We start from the raw sequence: 16,988 nt of genomic DNA, 5'->3' as shown, positions 1-16,988 counted from the left end.
GGCAGTGGAGGCCAATTCACTGGATGTTTTCAAGTTAGATTTAGCTCTTGGGGCTAATGGAATCAAGGGATATGGGGAGAAAGCAGTAATGGGGTACTGATTTTGGATGATCAGCCATGATCATATTGAATGGTTGTGCTGGCTCGAAGGGCCGAATGGCCTACTCCTGCACCCAGTTTCTATGTTTCTATGTCTTGACCCAAATGATCCCCTATTCCTTCTCTCGAGATGCTGCCTGACCCGCTGAGTTACTCCAGCTGTTTGTGCCTATCTTAAGGACATCTAATGTTCTTCTGATCTAATCACCTCTTTCTCATCCCTTCCCAACGGAGCTGCCTCTTAACTCCACATTTAGTTACTCCATTATTGTTCTGTGATTTTTTAAATATTGCGCTGCCTAGGATTTTTGAACTGGAATCTTGCTTCATTCTGCTGCTTTGCACTAATTGTTGTATTCTTATTGTTGCATTTATCATTACATCTGCATACACTTCACTTTGTGAACTTTATGTGAACGAGAAATTGCATCACACCGTGGCGCAGTCAACAAGCAAAGATAAACTAGAGCAGTGCATTCAGCTAACCTTCACTTTCCTGCACCCCCTCCCCTCACCGAGTCTCACTGGATGTTCGAGGGTTATTTTTTATGTATCTATAGTGAGATTAGTTTCCTCCCCTCCCTCAAGTTTTTGTAGCATACTGTTAGATTAAAGGCATTGTTTGAGTTATTTACATCCGGGTGGACCTCTATTAAACAGATTAGGCAGGGACTGTTCAAATCACAAAGCAGTGAATGGGACAGGATTTAGATTCGGTGTATCTGCGAAACAGGAGTTTAACGCTCTGCTTTGTCATGGATTTTCCAATACTGTACACGGCGTTCATTGAGGGTGCACAGTCCGCATGTGCCTCTGCACCAGACCCCAGACTATGGGGTGTCCACCGCGGTGCCAGAGAATAACAACAGAATCACTGGGTTGATACCTTGATCCTCTGGTCCTTGGCAACGGTACTGCATCAGCAGCAATTGCCCGAGTCCCTGCTACCTCTCGCACTGACTGACAAGGAGGGGGTGTGCTGTATTTCACTGACGTGGGGAAACAGCTTGTGGGCGTGGCGTTCTTCCAAGCCAATTACCAAGCCAAACCTGTACGTCCTTGGAATGTGGGAGGAAAGCGAAGATCTCTGAGAAAACCCACGCACGTCACGGGGGGAACGTACAAACTCCGTACAGACAGCACCCGTAGTCGGGATCGAACCCGGGGTCTCCGGCGCTGCATTTGCTGTAAGGCAGCAACTCTACCGCTGCGCCACCGTGACTGCCTTCTCTTGGAACCTTGTGCCATGTTAAAAAGCACCACACACATGCACAATCTTGCGGCAACCAAACCTCCTGCTGGAACCTGATTTGTTTACTGTGTCGGATGTTGTACTCTCTCCCCGCCTGGCATGCACACGCACACGCACGCCACAGCTGAGTCAGACTTTCCCTTTCGCTGGCAGTGAGATCCAGAATGGATGCCGGTGTCTCGTGGTGTCTGAGACGCAGACTTCACTCGAGGGTGGTGAATATGTGGAATTCCTTTGCCACAGGAGGCTGTGGAGGCCAAGTCAGTGGATGTTTTTAAGGCAGAGATAGATTCTTGATTAGTACAGAGCTGTCAGAGGTTATGGGGAGAAGGAAGGAGAGATAGATCAGTCATGATTGAATGGCGGAGTGGACTTGATGGTCCGAATGGCCTAATTCTGCTCCTATCCCTTATGACCTTATGACCTAACTTCTGTGTTGCGTGTTCCTCTGGCATTACTTGCAGATCCACTCCAAACCCATGGCCAGTAGAACCTCTGGTCTTGTAGCCAAGATGCTGCTGGATAAGGATCAGAAGGACTAACCTGGCGTAAGTGGTGCAGGTTAGAGAGGAGTTTGTGCGGGAGGGGTGGTGGGGAGGGGGGGGTGTTGGGAACGCTGCAGTTCCACGAAGCTAAGGCCCTCCCAACTTTGTGTCTTGGATCCTAAAACTCCGTCCAAGCAAACCAGTTACACGCAGAGAGCAACAATTATATTTTTGCCTTTCACTTCTGCTTGAAGTCAGTCGGTAGCATTTAATTAAACGGTGGCTTTCATTCTTACTGATTATTGATTCTCCGTGCAATCTAAACAAAAATAACATGATGTCCTCTCTCGGGAAGCAACCCGATCAATAGGCTGTGTCCCTTTGCACAGATCTGATTATCTCCTTGCAACCAACCCACACCTCCAGTGTCAGGGACAGTTTCTTCCCAAGCTGTCATCAGGCAACTGAACCATCCTATCACTGACTAGAGACACGAGAGATAGATCAGCCACGATTGAATGGCGGAGTAGACTTAATGGGCCGAATGGCCTAATGCTGCTCCTATCACTTATGATCTTAGAGAGCAGTCCTGAACTACTATCTACCTCGGACTATCTTTGATCGGACTTCACTGGCTTTATCTTGCACTAAACTTTATTCCCTTATCATGTGTATATGTACACTGTGAATGGCTCGATTGTATCCATATATTGTCTTTCCGCTAACTGGTTTGCACACAACAAAAGCTTTTCATTGTACCTCAGTACACGTGACAATAAATCCTGTTATTCTAATTGGTGTCAGTTAAACACCAGTCACAAGCATTGAACGATTGAGAGGTTGTATCTAACCGTTTAACAGTCGGCGCTGGAGTATTTAGTGGGTTTCTGTAACTAAAATAAAAATCCCGTCTGAAGCTGCAGCTACTTTGGGTTAAGTGCATTTCAAGGGAAAGGCTGTAGACTGCCTGGTAACCACACAACAGAGACCAGATTCAGCTTCTTACTCCAGCTGGATGTCACCCAGTGGAGCCGTGATATGTTTATGTTGCCCAACAGTTGTTGTGCAGGATGTAACATTCGCTGTGTAGAATGGAACTGCAGATGCTAGTTTATACCGAAGATAGACACAAAGTGCTGGAGTAACTCAGCGGGTCAGGCAGCATCTCTGGAGAAAACGGATTGGTGACATTTAGGGTCGGGTCTGAAGAAGGGTCCCGACCTGAAACGTCACAGGGATGCAGCCTGACCCGCTGGGTCACTACAGCACTTTGTGCCTATCTTTACTGCAGCAGCTGCAGCTTTTCTGCAGTGCCCACACTTTTGAAAGTGCTTCTTTTGCAAGGGCCGGAGACAGTGTAGGGTGCTGTGGAAGTACATCCTTTTTACCCACGATGAACTCAAATGATGCTGATAGCAGGAATTCAAGAATAGAGGAACAAACCCATTGGTATCAACCCTGCTGGGCTTGGAATGCACAGTGGTTCTGCTAGTAACGTTACTAACACACCACTCCAAGAGACTCCGGTTCGATCCTCACCTCGGGTGCTGTCTATGCGGCGTTTGCACATTCACACTGGTTGCTTGGGTTTCCTCGTGGTGCTAAGGTTTCCAGATCTCAAAGATGTGTGAATTGGTAGATGAATTGGCTGATGTAAATTGCCACAGCCTGCGGGTGGGAGCCACAGCCTTTGGTTTGATCCTGACCCCAGATGCTGACTGTGTGGAGTTTGCAATTCTCCCCGTGACCGTGCGGGATTTCTCGCACATTACGAAGATTTTGTTTAGTTTAGAGATACAGCACGGAAACAGGCCCTTCGGCCCACCGAGACCTCGCCGACCAGCGATCTCCGCACATTAACACTATCCTACATAAACTAGGGACAATTTACACATACACCAAGCCAATCAACCTACAAACCTGTACATCTGTGGAGGAAACCGAAGATCTCGGAGAAAACCCACGCGGGTCATGGGGAGAACGTACAAACTCCGTACAGACAGCACCTGTAGTCGGGATCGAACCAGGGTCTCCGGCTCTTCAAGCTGGTGTAAGGCAGCAACTCTACCGCTGCGCCACCGAGCCGCCCTAAAGATGTGCAGGTTTGTAGGTTAATTAGCTTCTAGTGTGTAGGATGCATAAATTGAATAACACAGAACTAGTGTATGCTGATGGTCGGCTTGGGCTGAAGGGCCTGTTTCCATCCTGTATCTCTAAAAGAAATAATAAAAATAAACCTGGGAATAGCTGATGGGAATGTGGGATGAATAAAAAATGGGATTAGTGTGGGACCAGTGTAAGTGAGTGCTTGATGGTCAGCATAGATTTGTGGTTCTCTGGGAGAGGAGTGTGGGTCGTGGGCCACAGAATGTGATTTAACAACATACGCACCTCAGGAACATGAATCGGGGGAGGGGGGAGACAGTACAACAGCAACTTTATTAGGAACATGGAAGCGAACACCGGTGTCTGTACTTAACCTCATGTTTCATTAGCCAGAGTGTCTCGTGATTATCTGTCTCACTGTAGACAGCTTATGAGGTGCATGTGTGGCTCTCTGAAATATCTAAGTCAAGGTCACATCTTTCATTTGATTTTCCCTTCAATTTCTCTTTCGTATTTAGTTTAGTGTCACGCGCACCGAAGTAGAGTGAAAAACCTTTTTGTGCCGTGCTATCCAGTCAGCGGAAAGACTATACGTGGTTACAATCGAGCCATCCACAGTGTACAGATACAGGATGAAGGGAATAAAGTTTAGTGCAAGATAAACTCCAGTGATGTCTGAACTTGGCCTCCACTTTACCCTCTGACTAAAGTTCCTCCTCACATCCTTTCCAAAAGAGCTCCCTTTAATTCTGAGGCTTCGACCTCTGGTCCTAAACTCTCCCACCAGTGGAAACATCCTTTCCACATCCACCCTATCTATGCCTTTCATCCGCACTGCGTCTAGTCACCCCGCTGCCACAGTTTGTAGACCTGCTTGGACAATGAAGCAGCCTGTAGCTGTAGGGCATTGGGATCCGACCCATAGGATCAGAACCTCACTCCCTCTGTGAGCTGTTCTTGAACCAGGATGTGGTGAATGCAGCAGTGATTTTTTTTACCTGGTAAGTCACTGCCTTCAGGAGGTTAGGAAATTAGACACAAACATCCCCAATGAGGACACCCTCAGCATCCTATGCTCCAAAGAAAAAGGTCCCAGCCTACCAAACCTCTCCCTATAACTCAGGTCCTGATAACATCCCAACCCAGTGAATCTCTTCTGCACCCTTTCTAAGTTAATGACATCCTTCCTTTAGCTGGGCGACCAAAACTGCCCACAGTGCTCCAAGTGTGGCCTCACCAACAGCTCCAACCTTTGTACTCAATACCCAATGAAGAAGGCAAGTGTGCCAAGCGCCTTCTTCACCTCACTCACCTCTAACAACAACTGGATAGCAGACCAGAGCTACTATCTACTACACTGGAGACCCTGGCACGATCCCTAATGGTACTGGACTTACTGGACTTCATCCTGTACTAAATGTCATTCCCTTTATCATGCATCTGTACACAGTGGACGGCTGGATTGTAATCATCTATAGTCGTTCTGCTGACTGGTTAGCATGCAACAAAAGCTTTCCGCTGTCCCTCGGTACACGTGACAATAAACTAAAGTGAACTAAGCAGACCACCTGACTCAGCAATCGTAGGGGGAAACGTACACCTGCACTCCCCGACCTCTCTGATCTGCTACTCTCCCCAGGGCTGTAGCCGTTACTGTCGAAGTCCTGCCCAGGTTTGACAGACCATCATTAAGAGAATTGAAAATCGGATGAATGCATGATTTGTGTAAATGGGTGGTTGATGGCTGGCGCACGTTTGGTGGGCTGAAGGATCTTTTTCTGCACTGCATCTGTCTACAACTCCATGTAAGTACTAGAGTTCAACGCCTGTAGCACTCAACGCTATCGAGAAATGAGAGCATTTCTCTTCACCGTTGGTGGAATCTGCCATTCTCTCTGAAGTAGACACAGATATGGAGAGGTGACGGAGATAGAGAGTGGACGGGGTGTGACTAGATGCTTGAAGTGCCTGCACAGCGGTTTTAAATGGACGCCCCCTGCCACGGTAAAGTGCATTTGGCCTCTCAGTGTTTGACGGCCTTTCAAAGCACAGCTTGTGAAAGATAAGTGTGCTGTAGGTTCTGAGTGGGTGTAGTCAGCTCTGTATGCCGCCACCACCAGGCTTCAACAGGGCTTTGGAACAAGTGGCAGTTTCGCTACCTTCAGCTCAGTGACCCTGCAACGCCCGGTCTCCACTCTGCGCTCAGACTGGAGTTACTCTGCAAGTCTTTGTTTTAACTCTGCCAGTTAAATTTGGATATGCAGGGAATGGAAGAGTATGGATTTATTTTTTTTAGTTTAGTTTAGAGATACAGCGCGGAAACAGGCCCTTCGGCCCACCGAGTCCGCGCCGACCAGTGATCCCCGCACATTAACACTATCCTGCACAATTTTTACATTTACCAAGCCAATTAACTTACAAATCTTTACGTCTTAGGAGTGTGGGAGAAAACCCACGCAGGTCACGGGGGGGGGATCGTACAAACTCTGTACGGACAGCACTCCTAGTCGGCATCGAACCAGGGTCTATGGTGCTGCATTTGCTGCAAGGCAGCAACTCAACCGTCGCGCCACCACGACCACCCTGATTCTTATCTATATGTAGGTAGATAAGAATAAGTCTTGGCATCATGTTCTGCACAGGCATTGAGGGCCGAAGGGCCTGTTCCTGTGCTGCACTGTTCTATGTTGTATTTCCCCCACATCAGCGTAACACGGATTGTCCAAGCCTTGGGCCCTCTCTGCCTTGGCATGTCTGAGAACCCTGATGCCAGACTGGCTGTCATGTTCATATGTTATAGGATCAGAATTAGGCCATTCGGCCCACCAAGTCTATTCCACCATTCAGTCACAGTTTCTCCACCCTCTGACTAAAGAAGTCCCTTCTCATATGGGGCCCAAAGTTCTCACAATACTCCAGATGTGGTCCGTCACCTTGACCTCCAGTGCCCATGGAGAGCTCGTCTCTCTGCATCTTCACTACCGTGTTGTTTTCCGTTATCCTTTCATATGAAGAAAGACTGGATAGACTCGGCTTGTACTCGCTAGAATTTAGAAGATTGAGGGGGAATCTTATAGAAACTCACAAAATTCTTTAGGGGTTGGACAGGCTAGATGCAGGAAGATTGTTCCCGATGTTGGGGAAGTCCAGAACAAGGGGTCACAGCTTAAGGATAAGGGGGAAATCCTTTAGGACCGAGATGAGAAAAAAAAAATTCACACAGAGAGTGGTGAATCTCTGGAACTGTCTGCCACAGAAGGTAGTTGAGGCCAGTCATTGGCTATATTTAAGAGGGAGCTGGATGTGGCCCTTGTGGCTAGGGGGATCAGGGGGTATGGAAAGAAGGCAGGTACGGGATACTGAGTTGGATGATCAGCCTTGATCATATTGAATGGCGGTGCAGGCTCGAAGGGTCGAATGGCCCACTCCTGCATCTATTTTCGATGTTTCTGTTTCTATCCCCTTCGCCCACTGGAAGGTCGCGCTTCATGTGACAGAACGCTTCCCACAGGTGCTGATAATCTCCCTTCTCCCCAGCCCAACAGCTGTGCCTATCTGACACGCACAGCTGTACCCCTGTAGCTGGGCCCGCTGGACAGCAAGCATCTGGCATGGTGGCGCAGCGGTAGAGTTACTGTCTCACAGGAGGCAGCGCCGGAGACCCAGGTTTGATGCGAAGATGATGTTTCCACTTGGGGGGAGAGTCTAGGAGCAGAGGCCATAGCCTCAGAATAAAAGGACATACCTTTAGAAATGGCGATGAGAAGGAATTTCCTTCGTCAGAGGGTGGTGAATCAGTGGAATCCATTGCCATCGATGGTTGTGGAGGCTGTCAATGGATATTTGTAAGCTGGAGATTGACAAGTTCTTGATGAATATATGGTGTCAGGGGTTATGGGGAGAAGGCAGGAGAGCGTGATTGAGAGGGAAAGATAGGTCAGCCATGATTGAATGACAGAGTGAACTTGATGGGCCGAATGGCCTACTCATAGAACTTACGAACTTATGTATCATTGAAGAAGAAGAAGGGTCTCGACCCGAAACGTTGCCTATTCCTTCGCTCCATAGATGCTGCCTCACCCGCTGAGTTTCTCCAGCATTTTTGTCTACCTTCGATTTTTCCAGCATCTGCAGTTCTTTCTTAAACCCATGTATCACATCACTTGTGTGTTGGAAGGAACCGCAGATGCAGATGCTGGTTTCCACCAAAGATAGTCACAAAATGCGGGAGTAACTTTGCGAGTCAGGCAGCATCTCTGGAGAGAAAGGAATAGGTGACATTTCAGATCTCGACCCGAAACGTCACCTATTCCTTTTCTCCAGGGATGCTGGCTGACCCGCTGCCTTATTCCGGCCTTTTTGAGTCTACCTTAGCCCTGGAGTTGTATGGCTAACATAACAATTGCATTTATCAAAGTCAGGGTTGAAGGGAGTGGGTGGATGGTGCTGATGAAGGAGTTGGGGGGGGTGTGGTGAGTTTATGAATCAATGAACCTTTGTATGTACAGAACAAAACAAGCAGAAAGTACACACTGTACATCTAAACAGCTGAAGAAACTGGAACAGGCACAAGGAAAATGTGGCCACTGGGCAGATCAGCAGCTCCCTGCTTGTCACCCATTCCTTCTCTCCAGAGGTGCTGCCTCTGCCACCGAGTTACTCCAGCTTTCAGTGTCTATCTTCGGTGCAAATCAGCATCTGCAGTTCCTTCCTACATAAGCTCCCTGCTTTCCCCTGTGTGTGTGATTGTACACGCTCGGATGGTGCGGGTCAGAATCATTTGCGCTTTCTCACAAGTTCATAAGTTATCAGAGTAGAATTTGGCCATTCGGCCCATCGAGCCTACTCCGCCATTCAATCATGGCTGATCTCTGCCCTAGACAAATCTCTCCCATTTTCCTGCCTTCTCCCCATAACCCTTGACACCCATTTTAATCAAGAATTTGTCTAACTTTGCCTTTAAAATATCCACTGATGGCCTCCTGTGGCAATGAGTTCCACAGATTAACTACCCTCTGACTAAAGAAGTTCCTCCTCACCTCCTTTCTAAAAGAGTACCCTTTAATTCTGAGGCTATGATCTCTGGTCCTAGACTCTCCCACCAGTGGAAACATCTTCTCCACATCCACTCGATCTATGCCTTTCACTATTCTGTAAGTTTTAATGAGGTTCCCCCTCGACCTTCTAAACCCCAGCGAGTAGAGGCCCAGTGCTGTCAGGCTGTTGCTGCTGCCGATCGCTGTTAGAATGACTAATGACACTGAGCTCCGTCCGTCCGGCCTGCTGGGCTGTTTCAGCTGCATGCTCGAATTAAGAGGACTCGTTCGAAATTAAAATTGTTTTTCTTATGCACTGGTATTCTGGTAAATAAAAAATATTTGAGCATACCTCGCCAAACAGAATTGCACCCTTTCAAGGCGGCACTTACTGGTGTTAGGAAAACACATACAAAATGCTACGACGCTGTGTTTGCTATGTATGGGGAAATTGTGCCTGAATGAAAGGCTGCTTTATGTTACCCCTCTGTTTTATTTGTTTTCCTTTGTCTAGGCGTATTCCTGACTTGTTGGACTGTACGGACATATGGGCCAAAATATACAGCTCGGTGATTACATGTTGACAGATGTGCTTTTAGCTGTTTTCCTTCGAACTGTTTAGTGTTACTAAAGCTCGTATAATGGCCTAGGTTTCTTCCTTGCGTCTTACTAACGCCCCCCCCCCCATTCCCCACCACACTTGCATATTGGCCCGAGGTAAAGTTGTACACACTGGTGCCAATCGATGCGGTGGCTTCCCTTCCCTTCACAAGTGAGGTGCTTGCCTTTGCTTGCTCTGGTTGGTGTCCACTCGAGATCTGTTTAGCAATGTACAGTCTCTTACCACGGTGTACAATAACAGCGTATTAGGAAAATGTGACCCGTTGGCCTTCCAGGTTCGTGAGGTGTGCACCGACTGGCCTCCTGCACTGTTGAAGCAAATTGATATTCATTTAAAATGAAGCCAATCTCCACGGCCAAGCTAAATCTCTCAGGCTAACCCCATTGTTGTTCAACTGGGACTGGCAAATGTCTCACTCATTCCGCGGAGGCTGGTGTAGGGTGCAGATAGGTGGTGGGTGTATGGAACGAGCTGCCAGAGGTGGTAGTTGAGGAAGGTACTATAACAACATTTGAAAGACTTTGGAGACTATTGGTGGAACAGCACCTCATATTCCTCCTCCTACCTTTTTCCTTTCTTCTCCCCGCCACCCCCCCATCAGTCTGAAGAAGGGTTTCGGCCCGAAACGTTGCCTATTTCCTTTGCTCCATAGATGCTGCTGCACCCGCTGAGTTTCTCCAGCTTTTTCGTGTACCTTTGAAAGACATTTGGCAGGTACATGGATACGAAAGGTTTAGAGGGGAACACGTGAATACATTAGCCACCCGCAGTCTACGGATAAAATTGGCCAGTTCATTCTTGAGTCCAAAGGGCCGCAACTGCCAGACAGTGGATGAGGCGTTGATCGTGGGGCATCATTGCAGCCCGCATGGCAGCCAAGCGCGGTGGCTTGATGCATCCATCACAGAGTGAATCACATCAGTCAGCTCATGTCATTGTGTAGGTAGACACACAAAGCTGGAGTAACCCGAAACTCCTTCTCTCCAGAGATGCTGCCTGACCCGCTGAGTTATTTGTGTCTATCTTCGGTGTAAACCAGCATCTGTGGTTACTTCCGACACTCATCGTGTAGGTGGTGTGGGTTAGAGTGTTTGAAAGTGATTCATGCTTAATGAAAGGGACTTCAGAGTTTAATTCATTGAATTCATTGCCAAGGGCTGCGGAGGCCGTCAGTGGTTATTTTTAAGGTGAAGATTGACAGATTTGATTAGCATGGGTGTCGGGGGATATGGGGAGAAGGCATGAAAATGGGATTGAGAGGGAAAGATGATTGAATGGCAGAGTACACCTGATGGGCCGAATGGCCTAATTTTGCTCCGAGAATGTCTGACGAGACAAGCATTTATTTAAAGTAGACAGAAATGCTGGAGAAACTCAGCGGGTGAGGCAGCATCTCTGGAGCGAAGGAAATAGGCAATGTTTCGAGTCGAACCCTTTCTTCAGACTGATGATTAAGAAGGAACTGCAGATGCTGGAAAATCGAAGGTAGACAAAAATGCTATATAAAGTGTCATTGTTTTCTCCTCAGGAACGGTGACATCGGGAAGCCAGCGAACTGTTCTGGAGGAGATCGTTCTTGGCAGCGGCGACACCCTGGACCTGTCTTGCAATCCCCGAGGCTCCACGCTGGCGCCACTGGTGTGGTTGAAAGACGGGCTCAGAATCCTGCCCAACAACACCACCCAAGTCGGCCAGAAGTGGCTGAAGATCATCAACGTTTCCTACGATGATTCCGGTGTCTACTCCTGCAAACTCTGGGGGACCAACCAGATTCTAAGCAACTTCACCATCAAGGTTGCAGGTGAGTGTTGATTGTCACCGCTGTTTGACCGTGCGGTGGCTAAATGTGTTCCACATGATGTCCATGAACAATGCTGTGGTGAATTGGCTCACCTCTGTAGTGATGACAGATAGCCTCCCCTTCGCTTTGTTGGGAAGAGTATACTCACTTTGTTGGGAAGAGTATACTCACTTTGTTGGGAAGAGTATACTCACTTTGTTGGGAAGAGTATACTCACATTGTTGGGAAGCGGATAAATGTCAGGCCATTGTTTCAAAGACCCAATGGTTCAACTGTTTTTTTATTGTCACACGTGCAAAAAGTTTAGTTTAGTTTAGTTCAGAGATACAGGCCCTTCGGCCCACCGGGTCCGCGCTGACCAGCGATCCCACGCGCATTAACACTATCCTAGGGACAATTTTTACATTTACCAAGCCAATTAACCAACAAACCTGTGTGGGAGGAAACCGAAGATCTCGAAGAAAACCCACGCAGGTCACGGGGAGAACGTAGAAACTCCGTACAGACAGCACCTGTAAGGCAGCAACTCTACCGCTGGACCACCGTGACCGCCCAAACATAGTGAAATTATTTTTCTTACAAACAGTGCAGTGGGGTATTGCCATTCCCCCTCGGAAATAGTTTAGTGTGCCCGCCTGCAAGATACGCCATGTTTTGACTCCATTTACAAAGTCAACGCTCCAGTTCTTCTGAGCGTTGCCTGTCCCAGGAGAGTCCCAGGCTGTTGCGGGGCCTGCAGACGTCATCTTCCTTGGACGCCGCGTCCCTCTCCTCCCCCGTCCACCTTTGTTCCTCAAGGGTGCCTCCCGCAGCTGACCACGAGGGAACGGTAGGCCAGACCCCGGTTCCCTCTCCTCTCCCACCGGCCTCGCTCCTCCCGCGCCACGTTTGTCGTGGGCTCCGGCTCTGGTCTCCTGGGGTCGAGCAGGAGACCGGCACGGGGGGCTTCCTCCTCCAAGGCCTGCGGTCCGCTAGGTCCAACGAGCAGAGGGCCGGCACGAGGGCTTCTTCCTGCAGGCCGTCATCCAGTGGGTCTTCCATTCAGCCGCGGGAAACCGGCTTGGTGGACTCCGCCTGAAGCCCCGATCTACCGGGTCTTGAGTTCAGCTGCTGAGAGCCATGGATTCCCAGACTTCTGAATGCGAAACTCCTAGATCTAGGAGTCAGCATCCCCCCTCTGCCACTGGATCCTTGGGCTTTCTGACCCACAGACCACTATCAGTGGAGATAGCTGACAACACCTTCTCAATAATTCCTTGACATTGGTGCCCTACAGAATGCATTCTCCCAACTCTACTCCCTGCAAACACACGACTTTGCCGCCAAGTAATGCCCCTGTCCCACTTAGGAAAGCTGAACGGAAACCTCTGGAGACTTTGCACCCCGCCCAAGGTTTCCGTGCGGTTCCCGGAGGTTCCAGCAGGTTTTTGTCAGTCTCCCTACCTGCTTCCACTACCTGCAACCACCTGCAACCTCCGGGAACCGCACGGAAACCTTGGGTGGGGCGCCAGAGGTTTCCGTTCAGGTTTCTTAAGTGGGACAGGGGCATAAAAAGGCTCCAACTCCATCTACAAGTTTGCCGATGACACCACTGTGATGATCCGGATCTTGAACAATGATAAGAGAGAGTACAGGTGGGAGATACTGAACTCAGTAACATTGGGTCAGGACAACAACCTCTGTCAATGTCAGCTAGGCAAGGGAGCTAGTTATCGACCTCGAGAGACGTGGTGGAGAACATGCCCTAATCAGCGTCAATGGTGCCAAAGTGGAAATGGTTGAGTACTTAAAGGTCCTTGGCGTAAATATTGCCATTGAACCGTCGTGGACCAGCCACATTGAAACGACAGCCAAGAAGGCACATCAACCCCTCTACTGCTTCAGGAAACTGAGGAAATTTGGCACGACCCCAATGACGCTTACAAACTTTTGCACATGCACCTTGGAAAGCATACTTCTGTAAATAGAAACATAGACAATAAGGTGCAGGAGTAGGCCGTTCGGCCCTTCGATCCGGTACCGCCATTCAATATGATCATGGCTGATCATCCAAAATCAGTCCCCTGTTCGTGCTTTTTCCCCATATCCCTTGATTCCGTTAGTCCAAACACACATAGAAAGCACCACATCTTGATTTGGGAACAGCTCTGCTTAAATCAGCAAGAAATTTCAGCACAGTCCTCCACACTGACATCCAAGATGGCACCCAGCCCAGGCAACGGAAGGTCTTAACCAGTTGATCATCAAGAAAGGTTCTCCTGTGGGGACAGTGGGAAGAACTGGTATCACTGAGATCCAGTGTGGAATTGGTAGAGATATAACGCTGAAACAGGCCCTTTGGCCCACCAAGTCCACGCTGACCAGCGATCCACGTAAACTAACACTACCCTACACACATTAGGGACAATTGGTGTTCCTTTTTGAGTCTTTGTTGGTTGCCCGTTGCCTTGCTGTAGCTCGTGTACATGGTGGCCATCGTTACGATTGAGTGTTGGCAGAATGATGCCCAGTCCGCACTGACCAATGATCTCCGCACATTAACACTATTCCCACACAGACTAGGGACGATTTACATTTTCATGCCAAGCCAATTAACCTACAAACCTGTACGTCTTTAGAGTGTGTGAGGAAACGGAAGATCTCGGAGAAAACGCACATAGGTCGCGGGGAGAACGTACAGACTACGTACTGACAAGCACCCGTAGTCGGGATCAAACCCGGCTCTTTGGCACAATTCTACCGCTGCACTGCCCCTAACAAAGATGTAATCTGCTCAAATCTGACAGCATCTAACAATAGCACACGTTGGGGATACGATCCAATCTCCCTGATCCAAAGCCGCTGATCTATGCCAGCAGGGAACAAGGACATTCCAGACTAATATAACAAATCTGTGGACAAATACATTGAGCGATATTAGATTGTAGGGAATCAATGCGGGCTTCATTAGGCTTAAGAGGATATCTTTAGGAATTTGCAGTATGCAAGCTAGGAATTCCTATTGTAACCAAATACCTGCATTCCAGCATGATAAGAAATGCTGCATTCATGATAGTCAGTGAGGGACAAGGGAGACATTCGACCTCCAGAGAGTTAATTTGGACAAATCACAAAGAGTTTCGTACACCACCCTGTGCCTTAAGGTTTGAGCTGCAAGGAAAGAAAAACAAAAGTTGTTGGAGTAACAGCGATAAAGTTGCTGCCTTACAGCGCAGGGACTCGAGTTCGATCCTGACTATGGGTGCTGTCTGTATGGAGTTTGTATGTTCTCCCTGTGACCTGCATGGGTTTTCTCCGGTTTCTCTGGTTTACTCCCACACTCGAAAGACGTACAGGTTTGTAGGTTAATTGGGTCTGCAAAAATTGAATATTGTCCCTAGTGTGTGTAGGACAGTGTTAGTGTGCGGGGATCGCTGGTCAGCGTGGACTCGGTGGACGGAAGGACTTGTTTCCACACTGTATCTCTAAATGAAACTAAACATAACACATGTACTGAAGTACCTTGAGAAGCTTTTTACTTGCCTGCTATCCAGTCGGTGGATAGACTATACATTATACAATCAAAATGTACACAGTGTTCAGATACAGGATGAATGGAATAAATTTTAATGCAAGATAAAGTCCTGTCTAGTCCAATTAAAGATATTCCAAAGGTGTCCAGTGAGATAGATGTTACGTGAGGGCCACTCTTTAGTGTATTGTCACGCATACTGAGGTACAGTGAAAAGCTTTTGTTGCAGAAAGACAATACATGATTACAATCGAGCAATTTACAGTGTATCGATGCATGATGAGAGAATAACGTTTTGTGCAAGGTAAAGCCAGCAAAGCCCGATCAAGGACAGTCCGAGTTTCATCAATCAGGTAGATAGTAGTTCAGCACTGCTCTCTGGTTGTGGTAGGATGATTCAGTTGCCTGATAACAGCTGGGAAGAAGCTGTCCCGTAAACGTGGTGAAAGGTAGGTTCAGTTGCTGGATAACAGAATTGGATGTGACATGAAATAAAATAAGGTGAAGGAGCAGGCCATTCGGCCCTTCGAGCCAGCACCGCCATTCAAAATTATCATGGCTGATCATCTAAAATCAGTACCCCGCTCCTGCTTTTTTTCCCCATATCCCTTGATTCCTTTAGCTCTAAGAGCCAAATCTAACTCTTTCTTGAAAATATCCAGTGAATTGGCCTCCACTGCCTTCTGTGGCAGAGAATTGCACAGGCAGGAGGTACCGCCAGTCTGTCGATCACTGGGGCAGTGACAGGAAGGAGTACCACTCGGCCCAGGGAGAGTGCTGACTGCTTGCCAGCGTGCCTCGCTGTTAAAGCACCTGCAATCCTACTGTACCAGTACGGGAGATCTGAGGGAAATGGCTGCTTCCTGCAGAGGGCGATGACTTGCTTATCCTGACCAAGTGCTCTAATGGCCAATTTATTACAACGTGTTTGGAGGGGCCCTGGGCCTCCATTTGTTGATGACTGATTGAAAGGTAATTAACTGTAGTGTGTGAATATTGGAAGCAGCTGGGCCGCTGGTGTTTTACGTGCTCTGATTAATCCTTTATTTGGAATCCCGCTGGAGCAAATTAGGGCTCGCTCGCTCGTAATTCTCATTTCTGGATCACGTGTGAATCAAACATCCTCCTGAATACCTTGCCCCCTTTCCCAGATCTCACAGCTCCCGTCTGACACCACGTTCCTGTCCTTCCCAGGTTTTCTTTCTTCCCCCCTCCTTCCCAAACCCTCGCTTCCCAGACTTGGCGAAAGTTTCCCTTTTCCCCTCCTTTGGCAGACCGTATTTCTCTCCTCCGCGGTAGAGTTGCTGACCCACTGCGCCAGAAACCTGGGTTCAATCCTGACTACGGGTGCTGTCTGTACAGAGTTTTTTTTTAACGTTCTCCACGTGGGTTTTCTCCGAGATCTTCGATTTCCTCCCACGCTCCAAAGACGTACAGGTTTGTAGGTTAATTGGGTTCGGTATAAATATAAATTGGCTCTAGTGTGTTTAGGATAGTGTTATGGTGCGGAGATCGCTGGCCGGTACGCACCCGGCGGGCCGATGGTCCTGTTTCCGCGCTGTGTCTCTAAATCTAAACTAAACTAAAAATCTGCAGGCAGATCGATGTGAGTGGGTTCAATGCCGCCTCTCTCCATTCCCACCAGGTTTAAAGCAACATACTCCACCGAACAAGAGCCCAAACATAAACTCTGCTGCACTATGTTACGCTGCATCTTGACTTACTAAGTGACTCCAGCAGCTGTTTTCAATTGAAGCACTGTGCATGGCATCGGTGGTGATTTCTGGTTTTGATCAAGTGGCTGATGAAAGAGAGCTCTCGGTGTGAAAGATATTTCACCCACTTTGCGCTCCATTTAAATGTACACCTGTCAGGCAAATACAGTCAATATGCATTATCACAACCTCAAGGCATGGTGTAACATATGATGAGCGTTTGACGGCACTGGGCCTGTACTCGCTGGAGCATAGAAGGATGGTGGGGGACTTCATTGAAACTTACCAAATAGTGAAAGGCCTGGATAGAGTGGATGTGGAGAGGATGTTTCCACTAGTGGAAGAGTCTTGGACCAGAGGTC

The 16,988-nt window shown here is 48.3% G+C and overlaps 1 protein-coding gene across 9 annotated transcripts in view; it reads left to right on the top strand.

Moving 5' to 3' along the window:
- The window catches only part of fgfr3 (fibroblast growth factor receptor 3), a 118,392-nt gene that overhangs the window by 39,858 nt on the left and 61,546 nt on the right, over positions 1–16,988 (top strand). For all 9 annotated transcript variants that reach the window (XM_033034526.1, XM_033034532.1, XM_033034520.1 and 6 more), the window contains one exon: positions 11,128–11,400. In XM_033034526.1, the coding sequence (XP_032890417.1) occupies positions 11,128–11,400 (273 nt within the window). The remainder of the gene's footprint in view (positions 1–11,127; positions 11,401–16,988) is intronic.

This window comes from Amblyraja radiata, chromosome 1 (genome assembly GCF_010909765.2).
Source record: "Amblyraja radiata isolate CabotCenter1 chromosome 1, sAmbRad1.1.pri, whole genome shotgun sequence".
NCBI classification, from domain to species: domain Eukaryota; kingdom Metazoa; phylum Chordata; class Chondrichthyes; order Rajiformes; family Rajidae; genus Amblyraja; species Amblyraja radiata.
The sequence above is the reverse complement of the archived record's forward strand: the minus strand, read 5'-3'. Positions and strand labels throughout refer to the sequence as shown.